We start from the raw sequence: 15,974 nt of genomic DNA, 5'->3' as shown, positions 1-15,974 counted from the left end.
TTTAAAAAGGCACTCTTGACTGTGAACACGTTGATGGTACTTCAGTTCCCCAGAACTTTTAGAGCACTTTCCACACACTGAACATTTGAAATGTCTCTCATCCAGGTGAACACGTCGATGGGACATTAGATTGTTGGGACTCTTAAAACATTTCACACAAACTGAACATTCACATGGTCTCTCGTCAGAGTAAACTCGTTGATGGCACATTAGATTGCCTGAATTTTTAAAGCACTTGCCACAGTCTGGACATTTAACAAGTCTCTCCTCAGTGCGAACACGATGACGGGACATCATGGTGAATGACCGAGTGAATCCCTTTCCACACTTGGAGGAGGTGAATGGTCTCTCCCCTATGTGACTGTGTTGGTGAACTTTAAGAACGTAAGAACATAAGAAATAGGAGCAGGAGTAGGCCGTCTGGCCCTTCGAACCTGCTCCGCCATTCAATAAGATCATGGCTGATCCTTTCGTGGACTCAGATCCACTTACCCGCGTTCTCACCGTATCCCTTAATTCCTTTATTGTTCAAAAAAAATCTACCTTTTTTTTAAAAAACGTTTACTGAAGTAGCGTCAACTACTTCACTGGGCAAGAAATTCCATAGATTAACAACCCTCTGGGTGAAGAAATTCCTTCTCAATTCAGTCCTAAATCTGCTCCCTCTAATCTTGAGGCAATGCCCTCTTGTCCTAGCTTCACCTGCCAGTGGAAACATCCTCTCTACTTCTATCTTATCTATTCCCTTCATAATTTTATATGTTTCTATAAGATCCCCCCTCAATCTTCTGAATTCCAATGAATATAATCCCAATTTACTCAGTCTCTCCTCATAAGCCAACCCCCTCAACTCCGGAATCAACCTCGTGAACCTCCTTTGTAACCCCTCCAGTGCCAATACATCCTTTCTCAAGTAAGGAGACCAAAACTGCACACAGTACTCCAGGTGTGGCCTCACCAGCACCTGGTACAGCTGCAACATAACCTCTCTGCTTTTAATTTCAATCCCTTTAGCAATGAAGGACAAAATTCCATTTGCCTTCCTAATTACTTGTTGTACCTGCAGACCTACCTTCTGTGATTCATGCACAAGGACACCCAGGTCCCTCTGCATAGCAGCATACTGCAACTTTTTACCATTCAAGTAATAATCTTTTTTACTGTTACTCCTACCAAAATGTAAGCTCCGATGGAGATCTGAATCCTTCCTCACAGTGCCCACATTTCCATAGTTTCTCCCGAGTGCGACTGCAATTGTGATTCTTCAGGCCCGATGATCAGCTGAAGCCTTGCCCGCACACAGAACACGTGTAGGGTTTCTCCCCTAACTGAATGGTGCTTTCTCCTTCCGTGTTCAAAATCCGATGACATTCGGGCTGATCAAAACTGGGCAACTCTGTCAGATCTTTGCCTGGTGAAACTTATTTGAAACAGACAGGAAGGAAGTAACCCTGAGAAAAACACAAATGTAGGTTGTGAAATTGAGATGAATGAATTTGGGGGCTTTCCATGAACTAAACGTGACCGCTAAAGCTGCTGCATTGTCGTAAAAGCCCAAAACTTGTTCACTCTTGTCCATCAGGGAAGGGAGCCTGTCTGGACCTACACAAGACACTGGAGGAGCGAAATAGGCAGACAGGGTTAGATAGTGATCAGAGATATATGTGCAAAAGAGTGGGATTTTATATATAAATAGTCATTTGGTAGATCAAAACTTGAGTGTAGCTGAAAACTGACAGATTTTGTCAAAGGCTTTTGTCTTGCAATTACCGGACAATTTGCAAGAATTCCATGAGGAGGAAAACCGACATTCAGACTCTATGAGGTGTCAGTGCTGATTGATTGACAAGGGGACTCTGATTAGGAGAGGCATTGTCATGTTGAATGCTGCATCTAGTGACGATTGGCAGTTAACTCCTAGACTACATTTAGATTTTAAACTCAGCAGGTTAACTGAGGCACCATGATGACTTAGTGGTTAACACAACTGCCTCATAGCACCAGGGACCCAAGTTCAATTCCATCCCTGAGCGATTGTTTGCATGGAGTTTGCACATTCTCCCCATATCTGCATGGCTTTCCTCCCATGGTCCAAAGATGTGTAGGTTGGGCAGATTGGCCAGGCTAAATTGCCCCGTAGTGCCCAGGGATAATGGGTTAGCCCATGGGAAAATGCAGGGTGACAGGGATGGGGTGGGGCGTTGGATCTGGGTGGGATGCTTTTTCAAAGGATCTGTGCAGACTCAATAGGCCAAATGGCCTATTTCCACAATGTAGGGATTCTGTGAACTCCTGATTGGTCACTCCATCGCCCTGAGAAACAAGTCAGTGAATGGTTGAAATCTATCTATCCGACTCTATCATCTCACCCAGGCTACTCACCAGCTCCTCTATGCAAAATGAAATTAATGAGACAGTAAAGTTCTCTCCTGGTCACAGGACCCTAAAGCTCCACTTATTTTCAGTGTGGGGGCATGCTGCTGAGTGCCCAACCAAGATGGCACCCATTAACCAGGGTCTTTTTCCCAGGCAAAAGCCCGAGAGCTGCAAACTGGGATCTCCAGCTTCTTATCCGGGGTTTGTGGTCTCTCCTCCTTTCACACTCCATACCTTCCCACCCTCCCTGCCCGGGTAAAACAAAATCATAAGATACAGGAGCAGAATTAGGCCATTCAGCCCAGCAGTACTGCTTAGCCATTAGATCGTGACTGATGGTTCTCAACCCCATGCTCCAGCCTTCTCCCCATAACCCTCAATCCCCTTCCTAATCAAGAACTAATTTATCTCTATCGGAAATACACACAACGACTTGGTCTCCACAGCCTTCTGTGGCAATGGTGCTGAGAAAATGCAGCACTATCTGTACAGAAAGAAACAGATTGCTTCAAGTCCAATGGAACTGTTGTTTGGAGCAGAATTGGAGAGCCTTTTCTTGCTTTATTCTCCCATTAACGCTTCCCTAGGACCAACGTTTTGTTTCCTTGCTGCAACCAATTTGTAGCCTTTGCTTTTTGTTCCCTTACTTTTTTGTTACTTAATCTATTCTGTCCTCTAATCTAACGATAACTGGACTAAAAATGGATGTAATATGCCAGAACGTATTATTTCATTAGAAATACATTGGGATCTGAGTAAGAACTTTATTTAGGCAGTGAATTATCATAATCTGGGACTCTCTCCCTGCAGGAACAGTGGTAATAATTCCAAAAGGAAATTGTGATGAACAGCTGATGTAAATAAACTTGCAGGGATAGGAGGGTATAGAAGGAACTCTTCCGGTGCAGTGTGGTTTCCTTATCTCTGACCAGGAGGCCTGGTTCAAGTCCTACCTGCTCCAGAACTGTGTAATAACATCTCTGAACAGGATGCTTGAAAAACGTAGGCAGGTGGTGATGGCCTAATGGTATTATCACCAGACGATTAAGCCAGAGACCTGGGTAACGGTATGAATAACCAGGTTTAAATCCTGCCATGGCAGATGGTGGAATTGGAGTTTGGAATTAAAAGTCTAATGATAACTTTGAAAGTGTTGGGAATGAACCATTGGTTTGCTTATGTCCTTATCTCAACTATATGTGACTCTAGACTCACAGCAATGTGGTTGACTCTTAATGCTCCTCTGGGAAATTAGCAATTGACAATACATCTTGTGAATTAATAAAAGTAAATCAGGAGGTTATTGAGGGGGGTGCTTTTGTGGTGCAATGTTAGTGTCCCTACGTCTGAGCCAAGAGGCGGGGGTTCAAGTCCCATCTCTACAGGGGTGTAATAATCTCTTTGAACAGGTTCGCTCAGGAAAATAAAATAGGATTTGGAGGGGGAATGGGACTGACTGGATTGGTCTACAGACAGAGAAGTGCCTGAACTATTGCATCATGCATCACGCACCATGCTCTGCGTAACAATTTGTTTTTTAGTAAATGCAGTTTCAAAATGTTAATTTAATACCTCAGCTACATCCTATTAAATCCCCTTTTAGGTCCCTAATTGGGACCTACTGCTCCTTCACCACACATCTACTGATTATATGCCCATAGAGAACTTACATTTTCTACGGGAATCTTAGAACATAGAATCCCCTCGATGTAGACTGCTAGTCTCTTTTCATACACAATGTTTATTTTTCTTTGTTTTCTCACTTCACCACTGAAATTTCTTTATTCAGCCTTGTTCTCAAATATGTTTTCTATCTGACATCTGGCAAAAGAGCTCTTTTTCTCCTTTATCTTAATTTTTGAAAATTATTTTTGTCATCCAGGGAGCTCTGGATTCATTTACCCAACCTTTCTTGACTTGACTGTGTCAAAAATTCCTCTTCTGAAAAGATAAGCAATTATTCAACTGCAAATTTTCTTGCCAATCTGTAATTCCAGTCTAAATAAAAACTAAAAGAACTGCGAAACAGGAAATTAGAAACAAATACAGAAATTGCTGGAAAAGCTCAGTAGATCTGGTGGAGAGAAATCAGAGTTAACGTTATGAGTCTGGTGACTCTTCCTCAGAACTGATGGTAGCTAGGAAAAAGCTGTTTTTTATGCAGAAGATAGGGTAGGGGAAGGGGTTAAGGAGCAAATGATAGGCGGACATAGAAACAAAAGAGAGAGGATAACAGTTGGACGGACAAAGGAGTGGATAACAATCAGCCTGGACCCAAAACATTAACTCTGATTTCTCTCCACAGATGCTGCCAGACCTGATGAGCTTTTCCAGCAACTTATGTTTTTGTAACCCAGTCTATCTTTACCCCATTAAAGTTGGCTTTTCCCAGTTAATTGTTTGTTCTCTGGATTGTTCCGTATCCTCTTCGTCAGCCTAAATCTTATGATACAACAATCACAATCCTTTAAATGCTCACTGAATGACACTTGGCCCATCTCATTTCCAAAAACGAGTTTCAGTAGTGCCTCCTTTGCTGTATTACTGAAAACATATTTTTGAGTCAAAATCCTGGAACCCATTCCCGAACATCATTGTGGGTGTCCCTACACCAAGTGGACTGCAGCAATTCAAGAAGGCAGCTCAATACCACCTTCGTATGGATAACTGGGGATATGCAATAAATACTGGCCCAGCCAGCAAAGCCCAAATCCCCTTGATGAAGAAAATATGTTGCAGAATATTCTCATGGAAACACTTTAGGAGCTCGTGCCCTTCATTGTCCGTTACGCTGCCAGTATTCCGATAAAAGTTCACTGTCTAATTACCACCTCTGCCTTACTTTCAACTTCATGGCAAAAAAATACACTAATGGCAGGGTCTTTACCCACCATCCCCCGCGGTGGTGACTGTCCCCTATCCAGGCGATAGGCGAGCAGTACGCAAGCGTAGTCCCACCCAGTGTCTGGAGCATGCGCAGAGATGGTGACAACAACGAACAGACATCGCGTTTTTGCTCCTCTGCAGGCGGTGAGAATGCGGGATCGGGGAGGGAGCGCTGGAGTCGACGGATGGACGGGAGGGGTTTATAAACACTTACTAAATACCTCTAGCTTCGTTTGACGACCTGAAAGTCCCGCGTTTGTGACCATGGGCCTTTTCCCGGGATCAGCTCCCGCTGAACGGCCGCCATCTTGGATCCGCGGGGAGCTGTGCGCATGCGTGAATGCCTGTGTGACGTAACGGGGGCGGAGCCGAGGCGCCTGATTTGCACCACTGGGTCCTAGCGCCTAGGACAATGACTGGCTCATTCGCAGCTTCATTTATTCCCCTGGTTGCAGCTGACGTTTGCATCCTGGAGGAGTCCATGGGCCATGTATTTTTCAGGCCCATGTATGGTGACTTGAAGGAGTTGCATCATAATGTTTGGAGGCACTTTCAGCCCCACGCAACTGTAAAACAAGATTAGATGGGCCAGTGAGTCAAGGAGTGGCAGATGGAATTTAATTTAGATAAACGTAAGGTGCTGCATTTTGGAAGAGCAAGTCAGGGCAGGACTTATACACTTAATGGTAACACTCCTGGGGGAGTGTTACTGAACAAATAGACCTTGGGGTGTAGGTTCATAGTTCCTTGAAAGTGGAGTCATAGGCAGACAGGGTAGGGAAGAAGGCATTTGGTACACTTGCCTTTGTTGGTCAGTGCACTGAATATAGGAGTTGGGAGGTCATGTTGCAGCTGTACAGGACATTTATTTGGGCCACTTTTGGAATACTGCATTCAATTCTGACTCCCTGCCATAGGAAAGATGTTGTTAAACGTGAAAGAGTTCACAAAAGATTTACAAGGATGTTTCTGGGCTGGAGAGTCTGAGCTATAGGGAGAGGCTGAATAGGCTGGGGCTATTATCCCTGGAATGTCAGAGACTGAGGAGATGAACTTATTACAGTTTATAAAATTGTGAAGGGCACGGTTAGGGTGAATAGCCAAGGTCTTTTTCCCAGGATAAAGGAGTCCGAAACAAGAGGGCATAGGTTTAAGGTGAGAGGGGCAGCTTTTTCACACAGAGGGTGGTGCATGTATGGAATGTGCTCCCAGAGGATGTGGTGGAGGTTGGTACAATTACAACACTTAACAGGCAACTGGATGGGTACATGAATATGAAAGGTTTAGGGAGATTTGGGCCAAATACTGGCGAATGGGACTAGATTAATTTAGGATACCTGGTCGGCATGGAGGAGTTGGACTGAAGGGTCTGTTTCTGTGCTGTACATCTCTGACTTGAGTAAGATGAGGGCCCATGGTGTTAGAGGCAATGTGCCAGCATGGATAGAAGATTGGCTGTCTGGCAGAAAGCAGAGAGTAGGGATAAAGGGGTCTTTCTCAGGATTGCAGCCAGTGACAAGTGGTGTTCCGCAAGGGTCGTTGCTGGGACCACAACTTCTCACTTTGTACATTAATGATCTAGATGAAGGAACTGTGGGCATTCTGGCTAAGTTTGCAGATGATAGAAAGATAGGTGCAAGGACAGGTAGTATTGAGGAGGTGGCGAGGCTGCAGAAGGACTTGGACAGATTAGGAGAGTGGGCAAAGAAGTGGCAGATAGAGTACAATGTGGGAAAGTGTGAGGTCATGCACTTTGGTGAGAAGAATAAAAGCATAGACTATTTTCTAAATGGGGAGAAAATTCAGAATTCTGAAGTGCAGAGAGTCTTGGGAGTTCTAGTCCAGGATTCTCTTAAGGTAAACTTGCAGGATGAGTCAGTAGTCAGGAAGGCAAATGCAATGTTGGCATTTATTTTGAGAGGACTTGAATATAAAAGCAGGGATGTACTACTGATGCTTTATAAGGCTCTGGTCAGGCCACATTTGGAGTATTGTGTGCAGTTTTGGGCCCCATATCTCAGGAAGGATGTACTGGCCCTGGAGCGGGTTCAGAGGAGGTTCACGCGAATGGTCCCAGGAATGGAAAGCTTAACATATGAGGAACGTTTGAGGATGCTGGGACTATACTCATTGGAGTTTAGACGGATGAGGGGGATCAAATTGAAACTTTCAGAATACTGAAGACCTGGACAAAGTGGATGTTGGGAAGATGCTTCCGTTGCTTTTCTACTGGCATGCGCTTGCTTACAACACTGATTTGTACAACTTAGGTGACCAGGCTGCTTTGTGGGTTATAGCAGCAGGATGGGGTGAGTGGGGACAGCCATTCTGAGTGTAAAAATGAAATAGCTGCAAAAACAGTCCATTTGCCCCATCGATCCCGGTTCGCAATTCGTTAAGATCGTAGCTAATCTGACGGTTTCTGCTTCCATAATCTTGCCATTGCCTGGGTTATCCTGATGTGGAGGTGGATACGGTCAGAAGTCACATGACACCAGGTTATAGTCTAACAGGTTTATTTGAAATCACAAGTGTCCGGAGCACTGCCCCTTCATCAGGTGAAGGACCAGCACTCCAGACACTTGTGATTTCAAATAAACCTGTTGGACTCTAACCTGGTGTCATGTGATTTCTGACCGTGGGTTATCCTGGCAAGGGATCACATGTTTGACACCTTCCGCAATCAGTGCTGACCTCATTATGATAGAGTTCCTGTCAACACTGGGAGTAACATGGTGTTTAATATAGTCATAGAGGTGTACAGCATAGAAACGGACCGTTCAGTCCAACTCGTCCATGCCGACCAGATATCCCGAATTGATCTCGTCCCATTTGTCAACATTTGGCCCATTTCCCTCTAAACCCTTCCTATTCACGTACGCATCCAGGTGCCTTTAAAATGTTGTAATTGTACCAGTCTCCAACACTTCCTCTAGCAGCTTGTTCCGTACATGCACTACCCTCTGCTTGAAAAAGTTGTCTCTCAGGACCCTTTTAAATCTTCCCCCTCTCACATCAACCTATACCCTCTTCTTTTAGACTCCCCTATCCTGGGAAAAAGACCTGGGCTATTCACCCTATCCATGCCCCAGCCTATTCAGCCTCTCCCTACAGCTCAAACCCTCCAACCCCGGCAACACGTTTTCTGAACCCTGTCAAGTTTCACAACATCGTTCCTCTAGCATGGAGACCAGAAGTGAATTTAGTTAGAAAGGTTGCCTTTGTTTATGTTGGGACTTTATTCTGAAGTTTCTGTCTTTTAGTTCAACTGAATGACCTTACAGAAAACTAGAGAAAGGAAAGTATGTTCTGTAGAAACTGTAATGTCCTGTTGTGAATTTCTTTCCTGCAATGATCATGATGCTGACACTCAACTCCTTTTACAGAGGATTGGAATGAAATTATTTGCGAACAGGAAATGGAAACCAAACATCACAAGCATCTGACTGATTCACTCAATTCAACAGATGCTGAAGATCATCGGCCATTGAATGTAGAAGGAGAAATGTTTGTTCTGTCAGTGGGAAGATTTCAAACATCAGTGTGCCTGGAACAGCACCAATGTGCACACGCCTGAGCGATCATGTTTCAGTGCACTGACCGTGAAAAAGACTATTACATGGCCTGAGAAACATCACATCGCTCACAGCGGGGAGGAACCATAAAATGTTCTGAATGTGAAGGTGGCTTCAATTGATCATCCAACCTGGAGAGACACGAGGACAGCCACACCACAGAGAAACCCTGGAAATGTGGATTCTGTGGGAAGGGATTCAATTATCCGTCTGAGTTGGGAATTCATCAGCGGGCTCACACCGGGGAGAGACCGTTCACCTGCAACGAGTGTGGGACGGGATTTTCCCGCTTATCCAACCTGCTGAGACACCAGCTCGTCCACTCCGACGTGAGGACGTTTAAGTGTCCTGACTGTGAGAAGAGCTTTAAAAGCAGCAGTGACCTGCAGAAACACCAGCGCATTCACACCGGGGAGAGGCCGTTTACCTGCTCTGCGTGTGGGAAGGGATTCACCTGTTCGTCCAACCTGCTGAAACACCAGCGCGCTCACACCGGCGAGAGACCGTTCGTCTGCTCGGTCTGTGGGAAGGGGTTCACGGGGTCGTTCACCCTGCTGCAGCACCAGCAGGTTCACACGGCGGAAAAGCCCTTCACCTGCTCCGAGTGCGGAAAGGGATTCACTCGGGCATTCACCCTGCAGGCACACCAGCGGGTTCACACCGGGGAGAGACCATTCACCTGCCCCGTGTGTGGGAAGGGATACACTCGCTCCTCCCATCTTCTGAGACACCAGGTAGATCACGACTGATTGCAGGGGTTTGGATTCTGCTGTCGTTGCTGCCGCTGTTCACATCCAGGACTGAAGATGTGGATTAATCGAGAGGTGTGTAAGAAATGTGTCTCAGTCACTGTTCTCAATGGTTCAGAGCTCCTAGACTTAGAACAGAAACATTATTCCAACTGTGCTTAGAGTCAGGAAGAACAGCAGTGAATGCTGCAAATTTGCTATCAAATCAGAAATAGAAAAGTGGAATGTAGGAGTGGGAGCAGGCCATTCAGCCCTTCAAACCTCTTCTGCTATTTAATATGATCATGGCTGATCATCCAACTCAGTCCCCTGCCCTTGCTTTCTCCCCCGTACCCTTTAATGCTAAGAACTAACAAACAAGGACAGGCCTTACACAATTAAAAGTAGGGGCTTGAGTAGTGTTGTAAACAGAGAGACCTAGGGATTCAGGCACACAATTCTTTGAGATAACAAGGTGTAGAGCTGGATGAACACAGCAGGCCAAGCAGCATCAGAGGAGCAGGAAGGCTGATGTTTCGGGCCTAGACCCTTCTTCAGAAAAAAGTTTGCATCACAGGTAGGGTGGTTAAGGCATTTAGCATGCTTGCCTTCATTGCTCAGACCTTTGAGTACAGGAGATGGAATGTCATGTTGAGGTTGTACAGGGATGTTGGTGAGGCCTTTTCTGGAGCACTGCATCCAGTTCTGGTCTCCCTGTTATAGGAAGGATATTACTAAGCTGGAGAGGGTTCAGAAGAGATTTACCAGGATGTTGCCAGGAATAGAGGGTTTGAGTTATAAGCATAGAGTGGGACTTTTTTCACTGGAGCGTAGGAGGTTGAGGGGTGACCTTTATAGAGGTTTATAAAATCGTGAGGGGTGTAGTACGGGTGCCACCCAGATCTACACGCCTCGCGATTTCAAGGCTAGGGGGCATGATTTTAAGGTGAGAGGAGAAAGACTTTAAAAAGAAATGGGGGTCAAATTTTTTTTTACACAGACTGTGGTTTGTGTGTGGAATGAGCTTCCAGAGGAGGTGGTGGATGCGGGTACAGTTACAATGTTTAAGCGACATTTAGATAAGTACATGAATAAGAAATGTTTGGAGGGATAAGGGCCAGGAGCATACAGGTCGAACTAGTTTAGTTTGGGATTAGGGTCGGCATGGACCAGTTGGACCAAAGTGCCTGTTTCCGTTTGTATGACCCTATAATTATACCTAACTCCTCCTTGAAAACATTTTGGCCCCGATTGCTTTCTGTGACGGAGAATTCCACAGGCCCATCCGCTCTCTGGGTGAAGAAATTTCTCCTCATCTCAGACGTGAATGGCCTACCTCATATACTAATGCCATGACCCCTGGTTCTGGATTCTGTGGTCATCGGGGGCATCCTTTATTGCATTTACGCTGTCTGGTCCTGATAGAATTTTGCAGGGTTTTTTTTGAGATCTTCCCCCTCATTCTTTGAAAAACCAGTGATTGTGGTCCTAACCGACCAGGTCTCTCTCCATACGTTTGTCCTGCTATCCCAGGAATCAGCTGGCAAATCTTTGTTCCCCTTCTTCCATAACCAGAGCAACTAACAGAGCAACAGACGAGGAGACCAAAACTGCTAGAATGTTGTGTACAGTTTTGGAATCCGCATTGTAGCGGGGGGTGGGATGCGATTGCCCTGGAGAGGGGCGCAGAGGAGATTGACCAGCATGTTGCCTGGGCTGTAGAGTTTCAGTTATGTCAATAGATTGGCGTTCCTTTCCTTGGAACAGAGGAGACTTGGAGCGATGTGATTGAGATATATAAAATTGTGAGGGGCATAGACAAGGTAAACAGGAAGGATCTTCGTTGAGAGATCAATGACCAGGGCGCTTGGATTTAAGGTAAGGGATAGAAGGTTCAGAACGGATGTGAGGAAAATGTTCTCACCCAGAGGGTGATGGAATCTGGAACTCACTACCTGTAAGGGTGATAGAGGAATAAACCCTCATGTCATTTAAGAACAGATTCACACACTGCAGAAAAGGCCCTCCAGCCCATCGAGCCTGGACCAATGTAACTACCACTAAAAGTGCGCTAATTTCCTGCACTTGTCCCATATCGTTCAATGTAATGATATTTGAATTGCTCATCCAAATATTTTTTAAAGGTTGTAAGGTTTCCGGCCTCCACGACCATCCCAGGTAGTGCATTCCAGATTTCCACCACCCGCTGAGCGAAAACGTTTTTTCCCAAATCCCCTCTGAATCTCCTGCCCCTCACCCTAAAGCTACCCTAAATCTCGTGATTTGACTCCTCAACCCAGGGGAACAGCTGCTTCCTACTCACCCTGTCTATACCCCTCAATCTCACACACCTCAATCGTGTTTTCCCCCCCCCCCCCCCCCAAGTCTTCTCCGCTCTAAAGAAAAGCATTTAGGTGTGCAATTGCAATGCCAAGGCTATGGCCAAGTGCTGCAAAATGGGATTAGAATATTGTTTATGACCAATCCAGATTCACGGGGCCAAAGGGCCTTTTTCTGTGCTGTAGACCTCTATGACTATGAGTAGTGGAAGCCTAATCTGCAGACAAGCATGAGCCAATGAGTATGTACAAGTGGAGTTTTGGCTGTTCAGTGGTGTAGCGGCCAGTTATTGTTGACAAAGGCCTTCCACTTGCCAATAACTTTGTAATTGGGTGCCGAGTAACTTGGACTGGGAACATCTTGACACAAACTATCGGACATCTGGAGAGGAAGGAACTGCTTTTGCTCTGAAGTAAAAAAGCATCTCGAGCCTGAAGATAGCCAGTTTTGTTTTCTTCCCCTCAGCAGTGCTGGAGAACTTAGAGACCTAGGTATTCAGGTACATAATTCTTTGAAGTTTGCATCATATAAAGACAGGGTGGTGAAGAAGGCACTTTAGCACACTTACCTTCATTACTCAGACCTTTGAGTATAGGAGTTTGGTCGTCATGTTGAGGCTGTACAGGACATTGTTGAAGCCTCTTCTGGAGTATTGTGTACAGTTCTGGTTGCCCTGTTATAGGAAGGATATTATTAACCTGCAGGGGGTTCAGAAGAGATTTAGCAGGATGTTGCTAGGAATGGAAGGTTTGAGTTATAAGGAGAGACTGGGACTTTTTTCACTGGAGCACAGGAGGTTGAGGGGTGATCTTAGAGGTTTATAAAATCATGAGGGGTATAGATAAGGTGAATGATAGGTGTATTTTCCCTATGGTGGGGTTTGCAAGGCTAGGGGACATATTTTTATGGTGGAAGGAGAAAGATTTTAAAAAGACATTAGGGGCAATTTTTTTACACCAGAGAGGTTTGTGTGTGGAATGAACTTCCAGCAGAAGTGGTGGATGCGAGTGCAGTTACATTTAAAACTCATATAGATAAGTACGTGAATAAGAAATGTTTGGATGAAAATGGGCCAAGAATGGGCAGGTGAAACTAGTTTAATTTGGGATTATGGACTGGTTGGACCAAAGGGTCTGTTTCTGTCTTGGATGACTTTGTAATTGCTGTATGCTGTGGCCCTTAATGAACGGGTCACAGGATTTATAAGTGTGAACCAGCCACCCTGTACCTTCTACAAGCGAGCAAAGATTATCTCAGAGTGCAAAGGTGCCTTGTGCAGATGGAGTTTAATTTAGGTAAATGCGAGGTGTTGCATTTTGATGAGGCTCATACAATTAATGGTAGGGCCCTGGGGTATATTATTAAACAAAGGGATCTAGGGGTGCAGGTGCAGAGTTCCTTGAAAATGGAGTTGCACATAGAAAAGTTACCTCTATTGTTCAGTCCATTGAGTATAGGAGTTGGGATGTCATGTTGCGGCTGTGCAGACCACGTTTAGAATACTGCGTACAGTTCTGGTCACCCATCTATAGGAAAGAAGTTGTTAAACTTGAGAGGGTGCAGAAAAACATTGTAAGGATTTTGCCAGGACTAGAGGAAATGAGTTATAGGGAGAGGTTGAATAGGCTGAGGCTGTTTTCCCTGGAGCGTTGAAAGCTGAGGGATGACCTTCCAAAGGTTTGTAAAATCATCAGGGGCATGGATTGGGTGAATAGCTAAGATCTTTTTCCTAGGGTGGGGGCATCCAAAACTGAAGGGTTCAAAAGGTGAAAGGGGAAAGATTTAAAAAGAACCTGAGAGGTAATTTTTTCACACAGAGCGTGGTACGTGTATGGAACGAGTTGCCAGAGGAAGTGGTGGAGGATGGTACAATTACAACATTTAAAAGGCAGCTGGATGGGTACATCAATATGAAGGGTTTAGAGGGATATGGGTCAAATGCTGGCAAATTTGGACGAGATTAATTTAGGTAATCTGGTCAGTATAGTCAAGTTGGACTGAAGGGTCGCTTTCCGTGTTGTATGACTCTTAAAAGTATGTAAGGACAATCGAGGAACAGCATGTCCTGAGAAGCCAGAAAGGACCAGTTCAGTGGGTCCTATGAGCAAGGCCATGTGCACTGCCTTTATATTCATTCCCTCTGTCCATAACACGGTGGCTCAGTGGTTAGCACTGCAGCCTCACAGCACCAGGGACCCGGGTTTGATTCCACCCTCAGGCAACTGTCTGTGCGGAGTTTGCACATTCTCCTCGTGTCTGCGTGGGTTTCCTCCGGGTGCTCCAGTTTCCTCCCACAGTCCAAAGATGTGCAGGCTAGGTGGATTGGCCGTGCTAAATTGCCTGTAGTGTTCAGGGAGGTGTAGATTGGGTGGGTTATAGGGGGATGCTCTGAGGTTCGGTGTGGACTTGTTGGGCCGAAGGGCCTGTTTCCACACTGTAGGGATTCTATGATGATTCTGTGATGATAACACTTTCCTTTTTTACTTGTCTGTCTGTCTCTGTGTGTGTGTGTGTGTGTGTATGTGTATTATATATATATAATATATATATAGAGGGGAAGTTTATAGGAAGGTTAGATATTCAATGAGTATAGCTGTATGCTAATAGTTATTTTTACCTGTAGTTAGTCTATTTGTCTGTAATAAGTAGCATTGTTGTTGAGAAAACTACTCCGTGCTTTCTGTCAATCTGGTTCTGAGAGACAGGCAAATTGGGCGATTCTGCACGCTTTTGAAAATCTTTAACTTCTGAAACATCTCCAGGAATTGGATTCTTTGACTTCCAGTGTGCTACCCCAGTGAGGTGTAACAATATTGCTCACTATATCATGTTGTAGGTATAAATGCACACAATTAATTATTAAATCCCCAGTGTGGAAGCAGGCCATTCAGCTCTTTTGAGTCCACACCAACCCTCTGAAGAGCATCCCACCACGACATCCCCCATCCCTAAACTCCATGCTTCCCATGGCCAATCCACCGGCTCATCCCTGGATACTATGGGCAACTTAGCATGGTCAGTATACCCTAACCTGCACATCTTTGGATTTTAATGGAGAATTTAAAAAAAAAATACACCAACAACAGTAAAGCTGACATTTCAGGTCGGGACCCTTCTTCAGCTTTCCTGCTCCTCTGATGCTGCCTGGTCTGCTGTGTTCCTGCAGCTCCACACTTTGTTATCTCTAACTCCAGCATCTGCAGTTCTTGCTATCCCAACAATAGTAAATACTGCTTACTTCAGCAGAACATCAATTCACTCTGAATAATGTGACGCACGTCATCAATACCCTGATTTCAGGAAATATTTTGAAAAGAAAGTCAAAATCTTTTTCTCTAAGCTAAGCTAAGCTCTGAGCTGAATCAAATGTCCCAAGATAACAACTCTTCTAACACAGAAATTGCTGGAGAAATTCAGCAGGTCTGGCAGCATCAGTGGACCTGCTGAGTTTCTCCAGCAATTTCTGTTTATCTTTCGGATCTTCACCCTCCGCAGTTCTTAGTTTTATTATTATTCCGAGCTGATTCTCGGTCAAAAATGGAGTGATTTCCCTTCAAATATAAATGCTTCACCTCTGTTTTTCAACCCGTGGTAAATAGATTAGAAAGATTTGACCTTAGACAGGATTAATTGCATTGGAAATACCTCATTAAATAGGTTGCATAAAATGCCCACCATTTCACCCCTAACAGGTCAGGCCCTAATTCCAGCTCCAGAGTCCCACAGCTCTCTAAATCCTGGGGAGGGTCTGGAAATCGCTTTACTGACAGATGGTGCGCAGAGGAAGTTTCAGTCAATGGGAAACTCAAAAAAAAATAAATCCTGTGCTGCATGAAAATCAAATTTGGAGGGAAGAGGCGCAGTTTGGTGGGGGGTGTATGATGTGGGTAAGCAGCTGCCCGGAGCAGGCGCAGTTGCCGCTAGTGGGCGGGGCTCGATCTCTCTCGGGAGCAGCCGTTGCCAGGAGATAGGGGGAGGGGCAGATTCCCGTGCAGTTCCTCGCGCTCTCCCGAGCCGGTTGCCCTGGAAACCGTGGCTCCTGGAAACCGTGGCTCCTGGAAACCGTGGC

The 15,974-nt window shown here is 45.2% G+C and overlaps 1 protein-coding gene and 1 long non-coding RNA gene across 2 annotated transcripts in view; one reads left to right on the top strand and one right to left on the bottom strand.

Moving 5' to 3' along the window:
- Nucleotides 1-1,139: 1,139 nt before the first annotated feature.
- LOC125487457 lies at nt 1,140-5,587 on the bottom strand. Its single transcript, XR_007265911.1, has 2 exons — nt 5,484-5,587; nt 1,140-1,451 (listed from the first exon to the last, which is right to left on the bottom strand). It is a non-coding gene; the product is annotated as an uncharacterized LOC125487457 (long non-coding RNA).
- A 3,375-nt stretch (nt 5,588-8,962) lies between these two features.
- LOC109925654 (zinc finger protein 226-like) overlaps nt 8,963-15,974 on the top strand; it is a gene marked incomplete at its 5' end in the record, with an annotated part of 9,445 nt that continues 2,433 nt past the window's right edge. The window contains one exon of the mRNA XM_048619095.1: nt 8,963-9,580. Coding sequence (XP_048475052.1) covers nt 8,963-9,580 — 618 coding nt within the window. The remainder of the gene's footprint in view (nt 9,581-15,974) is intronic.

Source organism: Rhincodon typus, chromosome 42, assembly GCF_021869965.1.
Source record: "Rhincodon typus isolate 14 chromosome 42, sRhiTyp1.1, whole genome shotgun sequence".
Classification (NCBI taxonomy): domain Eukaryota; kingdom Metazoa; phylum Chordata; class Chondrichthyes; order Orectolobiformes; family Rhincodontidae; genus Rhincodon; species Rhincodon typus.
The sequence above is the reverse complement of the archived record's forward strand: the minus strand, read 5'-3'. Positions and strand labels throughout refer to the sequence as shown.